The sequence below is a fragment of the Mus pahari genome, unplaced genomic scaffold (assembly GCF_900095145.1).
Source record: "Mus pahari unplaced genomic scaffold, PAHARI_EIJ_v1.1 scaffold_8195_1, whole genome shotgun sequence".
Taxonomy (NCBI): Eukaryota; Metazoa; Chordata; class Mammalia; order Rodentia; family Muridae; genus Mus; species Mus pahari.
Window position 1 is genome coordinate 26,817 of NW_018392528.1, and position 8,124 is coordinate 34,940.

The window sequence follows — 8,124 nt, forward strand, 5'->3', positions numbered from 1 at the left end:
AGGAACACTCCTCCATTGCTGGTGGGATTGCAAGCTTGTACAACCACTCTGGAAATCAGTCTGGCAGTTCCTCAGAAAATTGGACATAGTACCACTACCAGAGGATCCAGCAATCCCTCTCCTGGGCATAAACCCAGAAGATGTTCCTACTGGTTATAAGGACCCATGCTCCACTATGTTCATATCAGCCTTATTTATAACAGCCACAAGTTGGAATGAACCCTGATGTCCCTCAACAGAGGAATGGATACAGAAAATGTACATTTGTACAATGTAATACTACTCAGCAATTAAAAACAATGAATTCATGAAATTCTTAGGCAAGTGGATGAATCTGGAGGATATCATCCTGAGTGAGTTAACCCAATCACAAAAGAACAGTCGTGATATGCACTCACTGATAAGCAGATATTAGCCAAGAAACTTAGAATACCCAAGATAAAATTTGCAAAACACATGAAACTCAAGAAGAAGGAAGACCAACGTGTAGATACTTCCTTCTTCCTTAGAATGGATAACAATATACCTGTGGAAGTTGTTATAGAGACAAAGTTCAGAGCTGAGACAGAAGGAAGGATCATCTGTCCTACCAGCGGATCCATCCCATATACAACCACTAAACCCAGACACTATTGCATATGCTAGAAAGATTTTGCTGATAGGACCCTGATATAGGTAACTCTTGTGAGGCTATGCCAGTGCCTTTAAATACAGAAGTGGATGCTCACAGTCATCTATTGGATAGAACACAGGGCCCCTAATGAAGGAGCTAGAGAAAGTACCCATGAAGCTAAAGGGGTCTGCAACTCTATAGGGGGATCATCAATATGAACTAACCAGTACCACCAGAGCTGTGTCTCTAGTTGTATATGTAGCAGAGTATGACCTAGTCAGCCATCAATGGGAGGAGAAGACCTTGGTCTTGCAAAGATCGTATGCCCCAGTTCAGTGGAATGCCAGGGCCAGGAACTGGGAGTGCATGGGTTGGGGAGCAGGGCGGGGGAGGTATAGGGGACTTTAGGGATAGCATTTGAAATATAAATGAAGAAAATATCCAATAAAAAAAGAAAAACTCACCTAAATGGTGGCTGTTTTAGGCAAAAATGAGGCAAGACCTAACCCTCCACTTTTCAGAAAATCAGGAATATAAGACCATTTGGAAGATTAGATCAAATGCCAATAAGACCACCTCAGAGGATGGATTCCAGAACAGATTCCTAGCAGACCAAAGAATAAGTGACATTGACAACTCCAAAATTAACAACTGACCTCAGCCCTTTCATACAGATCCCATCAAAGTCAGGGGAATTGCCCAACAGATAAAGTGGCTGATAAATACAGAAAATTAGGTGACAATTTACAACATCTCCCTACCTTAACAACCCCCCCCCCCAAATTATGTATTTATTGAAAGAGTGGCTGAGAAGTCATATAAAGCAAGAATACTAAATATATAATTATTATTCTATAATCTCTAAATATTACTCACAATAATTACACCGTTACCTAATTGTGTGCTGGGGATGGATATTATACCCCAATTATTTCCCAAATGGCATTACGTTAAGTAACTTAAACTGTTCTGTTGCAACATTAATCAAGTACATATTCCTTTTACAGAAGCAAGCAATATCCTATGAAGGGAAGTGATAAAACTACCAGTGATACTGTAAATAAATCATCGAAGGATGATATTATCAAACACTGACAATCCTTTAACTTCAGCAGTCATCTTTGGCTAGTAAAAAAAAAAAACCAAAATAGTCAATAGAGATGAACAGTATTCTATAGAAACATTAATCAGCTTTCTCCATAAATGTCAGGAAATTTACCTGATGCAGAAGATATGTTCTTAAAAATTGGAAAATATAACCAAAATTTTGTTGGCCCCAGAGACTTATCAGACATGTTATTTAGCCTACCACTCAATGTGTATTTCAGAGACATTGCTACTTTTACCTGGAACCATAAACAATGAAGATTCAAAGGAGTGCCTCAAGGCTATAAGAATACCCCAATTATTGTTCATGTGACACTAAGATGATCTCTGGAAAGCTACTTAAATCAGATTGCAAACTTTTAAGCTATGTGTGTGATGTTTTGACTGTCGAATACAATTAAGGACACTGTTCAAAATTATATGGAGACACTAACTTATACTCTGGTACATGATGGCTGGACAATTAATAAAGACAAGGTGAAAAGGCCAGATACCTCAACTAAACTTTTAGATGTGTTATGGACATCTGAAGGACCTAAGGACCCAGAACACTCACAAGGGCCTATATGTCTACCTTTTTCTAAATGTAAGCATTGGGCTTGGATTAGCTAAAAATGTCTTAGATCAGATCTGTTGTCAGCGATATACACATGCTGTTGTTGGATAGTCATATATGGCTGCTCAGTAATTGTTGAGTCAGATCAAGGAACACATTTTACAAAATCTAAAGACCAGAGATGGTCCCAGTTTATGGTCATACAAGGGACTTTCATCTAGTATGTAAAGCAGCTGCAGCAGGTAATATAGAAAGATGGAATGGATTATAATATTATCATAACTGAGTTATTATAATTCAAAGATGCCCGTTGGAAAAAAGCTGCTGAAATTGTATTCTATGAGTTAATTATGAGACCAAGATTAAAAAGAACCTATCCTTTAAGCTATTAAATCAGACTTAGAGTTAGAACAACCATCAGGTTCCAGAGCACAGACAATAATTCCCCATAAAAGAAATACTCAGACTTTAAATAGACAAAATTTGTGGTACCAGGAACAGGCAATGTAATCTGAACTATAGATGAGAAGGGATTTCTGAACCTTAGAAATTTATGTGATCTATAAGAATAATGTGTATAGAACCTACTCCAATATGTTTGATATGTACCTTATCAGGATAGTACTCATTTTAGGATTAAGTTATTCAGCACTGTTGCTAACTGGGCATTATACATTCTGCCCAGACACAGAGAAATAGCACACGGCAAAGCAGAGTCACAACAAATTATACACAAAGATTCCATGAATCTTTGACAAGTAAAAAAAAGAACACAAGATGGAACTATTCCATTATATTGATCAGTGCTAAAGCACCTAGAACATTGTTCCCAGAATTATTTTAATTGAATTTTGTACATTTAATATTACCCAGTTAGTCAATCACAGGCTCTTCAACAATACCATTTTCACCTCATCATCACCAATACTTTTGAACTTATCAGAATTAGAGACACCATCACTTTCATCAACAACCATATCTACATCTAAAGGAGCAACAAATAATATAACTATCATACCAACAGCTACAATGACAAACCAGGACTTAAGTGTGATATTGGTGACGTAATTATTGCACCTTGAATGGATTCGTACCAGAATACTGGGACCATGAACAGTTCATCCTAAACTTTACATATACCAGGAATGCATTCAATGCTTAATATGCTCATTGTGAAACTATTGGGAATTCAGTTTGGTACAGGTTTTGTGTTGAATGGAGAAAGGCTAATGCCCATATTGCACCACTTCTGAGGACCACAGTCACCAATAACCAAGAAAAAGATTAAAACATTTATAATGAAAGAAACCCACTGATACCATTTAGCACAGATTTGGAGAAACATCACAGCAGCATCACTTATCTACACCTTCTACTGGAGAGAAATATCCCTTAAATCATCTTTACACCTTATAAAGAATAATAAGGGGAAAATAATATGTGAGATGCCAGACAGGGAAGACTCCATGTTTGACTCTGAAATAGCAGCAAACACAAAATACCTCTCAGCGTTCTTTGACCCATACATATAGCAGATGAATCTTGTGTTTGGTTACCAGTACAATAAAACTACCAGAATTGCACTTGAAAATGTATATGATTACCCAAATTGGAAGAAGTGAGGAGCCGGTCAACAAAAAAGAGGAGACATCAACATCAACCTCAGTAAACCATTGTAATCTCATTATTTGTCAGAATTGTGCCTTTGACCCAGACATTGAAAGGAGAACATCATGGAAGCATTCTCTCTCTTGGAATACAATACCATCACCCTATAGATTTAAATGCTCAGTTTCAATATTTTGGGCTATACCCACAATTGAATAGGCCAAATATGACTGTGTTGTATATGGCCAAATTTCTGAGCCTACCCTACTATGGTAAGATGGACATATGGAATAACCACCTGATACAGAAGCCAGAAAATGATTCATGTCCTTCTAGTAATGACTGGCTGGAAATTGCAGTATTGGGGACACAACATTACAGATTTCTATTGATCTTGATTGGCTTACTGTCACAACCTTTGCATCTTATGCTATTGAAGCCTCACCCCATGAGGAGAACCTATGCAGACAAATGGACATTCTTTGATTTCATGGTATTCTCCAGAACTCAGTATATAACGTAACATAGCCAGCCAAATTTTGTTCAGACCAAACCTATATATCACCACAGCTTTTTGATACAAAAGACTTTATTCTCCATAATGGAATTTCTGGGATGGGTACCAACTAATGCAAAATGGACTAATGTATGGACGTATATCACTTCTTGAATATAGGATGGCCTCTCAATGCAATTCGCCATTCACACTGGACTTATGAGGGTAAATCTATTCAAGTTGACTTAATGTCCATCAATGGCTCCAATGTCAACTGTACCACCACTGTACAAGTTTTAATAGACTAACAGCAAAACAATTTTAAGTTATGGAAGAAGCAATGGATTGACATAACTGACCTCCCAGTGTTTTTCATACACTGCTCTCAGAAGATTTATAACTTGAGAGGAACAATGGACTTCACTAATTATCTATAATACACTGAAACTCATTTTTTTAAAACCAGAAAATCTGCTTGTTAAATGATGAAAAAATTTTGGAGCTGTTATGCCATACATACATTTCATGACAATGAAAGATAGACCACACAAATCCTCTGGATATTCATGCCAGGGACATCATACACTTGTATCTTCCCAGAATATAGACTATTGGTTCCTAGTTTTTTAAAAATCCAGTCTAGACTTACACTGCCTACAAAATTGATTACATCAACACAAGAGTAGGCATGAGAACACTTGCAACCAGAGGATGCTATAGTTCCTATGACTCCTTGTGCCAAGGTATTAAATTACAAAAGGCTGATCACAGAAATTTGATGGAAAACTAGATCTTTCCAAAGTGGAATATTAGTTTTCTTCACCCAGATCTTCCCCATTATTTCTACATGATTCTACCTACTACAAGCCAGCATTCAAGTTCCCTACTTCCTTACCAATGGTTACCAGAGTACCTGCGATGACCTAAGCCTACCTGGAAGACTTATTATTACACCTAGGATCCACAAGACATAACTTATCTTCAACCTCAAATTATGGCAGCTTAAGTATACTCCAATGAGTGTACTGAGCCTGAATTGAGGAGAATACCAATTTTCTAGTTCTCCCCAGGAAATAAGTTTGCTGCAAGAAAACCTTTATGGTTGCTGGAGTTATGTTGGTTGGCTCCTTACTTGGANCTGGCATAGCATCTTCTGTTCTCTCAGACATCAATTTGTATATAGCAGACATCAGAAATCTTACCGAACAACAAACACTGACCTTTAATGCCTTAACCCATGAAGTAGCTACTACACACAAATTCATTACAAGACTGAGTTTTGGAACTAAATTTATTAAAGAATCATTGGCAGATACTAACAAATATATAGCTGATAATTTGAAGGAATGAGCTATGGCCAAGCATGTTTCTCAAAAGTCCCTGCCACAGTTTATTCAGATAATGAGAAGAACATATCCATGCAAGACTCATGCCTCAAAGAATAGAGACTGACCTGTCTCAACTCTTTTCTCCATGATTTGGAATAGGAATAAAACAGTCTACAATACTCTACAGTACACAAGGCAAACCTCTGGGTGAGGATATGGTTTCTGCAAAATACATTTGCTCTTATTCTATACAGTATAAGCAGTACTAGCTTATCACACGCGCCTGTTTCCATCAAAAACAGAGGATGCATTTGCTATCCCCACTGATTCTTTCCTATGGAGAATATATGCACTAATTTTTAATTGTGTTTAAAGTACTGGCTAGAGCAATGAGGAAATTAACATGACACAAATAAGCAAAGGAAAATTCAAACTATCCTTAATTGTAAATGACCTAATGCTAAATATTAGAGATTCAAATAATTCTACCAGAAATGATAATCAAATTCAGCAATGTGGCAGAATGCAAAATCAACTTGCACAATCTATAGTTTTTTTGATACACCAAAACCGAACACACAGAATAGGAGAACATGGACACATACATGAAGAATATGTTTATTTAATGAAAGCTTTAAACTGAGAGAGAGAGAGAGAGAGAGAGAGAGAGAGAGAGAGAGAGAGAGAGAGAAGAAAATAAATGATATCTCATGTTCATGGACTGGTAGAAGCACTATGATGAAAATGTCCATTCTACCCAAAGCTATTTACAGTTTCAATGCAATCCCAGACAAAATGACATCGACTTTTTCACAGGAAAAAATACGTACAATTTTGAATGAAACCACAAGTGTTTCTGTGGCGGAAAATAATGCTGGAAGGTCTACAATTCCAGATCTTAATATATATTAGAGAGACATAATAACAAAACAAATCTAAACATGAATACATGTAACTTCAACCAGTTAACATTTGACTGGGATGCCAGTATGAAAGAAAGGAATAAAGGAATAAATGAAGGAAGGAAGGAAGGAAGGAAGGAAGGAAGGAAGGAAGGAAGGAAGGAAACTGCATGCTGAAGAAAAGAAAACTTCTTCAAGAAATACACATAGACCTGGGCCAGGAAGCAGAAGTGGGTGGGTTGGGGAGCAGGGGAAGTCGGGGGAGGATAGGGGATTTTTGGAGGGGAAACTATGAAAGGGGATAACATTTGAAATGTAAATAAAGAAAATATCTAATAAAAAATACATATAGAACAATTAATTCAAACCTGTGGTGGTTAACTTGCACAAAACCTAATTGCAAGTGGATCAAAGACAGAAGTGTGAAGCCTGAAACCCTGAGACTGTTAGAAGAAAACAGGCAGTCTCCTCCATGATACAGTTGTAGGAAAAGCTGCTATTTGCCCAAGAATTAAAACTAACAATTGAGAATTGGAACTTCATAAAAATAAACATCTTCCGCCTAGCTGTCAATGTGAAGAAGTTGTCCAGAGAGTAAGAAAATCTTTGCCAACTGTAAACCTGTTTGATGTTTAATACCCATAGCATACAAAGATAATGATCCTTTACTATCCAGGAAGAAAATTTTTCAGATGCTCATTGTACAGAATTCACACCAGTGACTTGCATTGTGATTTTAGGTAATATTAATGGATGTAATTCATGACATCACTAATTCATAACTACAGACTGGAAGAGGGCAGGGATAGTGGAGTAATAAGGGGAGAATTGAGTCTCAGAAAAGAGAAGCTAGAATAAAAGAAACTAGAATACTATTGTTCTTTTTTGAAGCAAAGAAACTAGTAAATGGAAATAACAAAAATAAATTATTGACAGTTCTTGCATATAAGAGCAGTATGGAAGATGTAGATGGCAGTGTTGTATGAACACATAATATTTCTAGATATTGTATATCTTTAAAATAAGTCAGAAAATAAAGATATAAAATAATTAACTTACTGAGTATAGTAAGTCTCATTGCTTGGATCATCAATCGCGGAATCTAAGACAATAGTAAAAAGAGGTAAAAATGCAGCAACCACCACATCTCCGTCCTTGTATACACTGGTGTTTGTCTTTGTAGCACAGTAAGAACGGTCAATTGAGTAGACATAACTGGAATACTGCAGCAGCAGGAACATAAAAATCAGAAGGAGCATCATAGAAGTATCTGCAAAGTTTAAGTCTGTGTAGAGGTTGAATTTTTAAAGCCAGGAGGCATATACATATCTGATGAATTTGTATCAATTCATGCCAATTCCAATTTTGTTGTTGATTATGATGGTTACACTTATTCCCAATGGCTTCTTTTACTCAGTTTTTGAATATACCCTGGATGATTCTGGAAACTTTCTTGCTTGGAACTCCACATTTGAGGTCCCACTTGCAGGCAAAAAAAAAAAAAAAAAAAAAAA

At 36.6% G+C, this 8,124-nt stretch overlaps 1 protein-coding gene across 1 annotated transcript in view; it reads right to left on the reverse strand.

Annotated features, from left to right (window-relative positions):
* The window catches only part of LOC110315073 (vomeronasal type-2 receptor 116-like), a gene marked incomplete at its 3' end in the record, with an annotated part of 22,003 nt that extends 14,131 nt beyond the window's left edge, over nt 1-7,872 (reverse strand). Inside the window, exon 1 of the mRNA XM_021189231.1 lies at nt 7,670-7,872. Within this exon, the coding sequence (XP_021044890.1) occupies nt 7,670-7,872 (203 nt within the window). The remainder of the gene's footprint in view (nt 1-7,669) is intronic.
* Between the last annotated feature and the right edge of the window lie 252 nt (nt 7,873-8,124).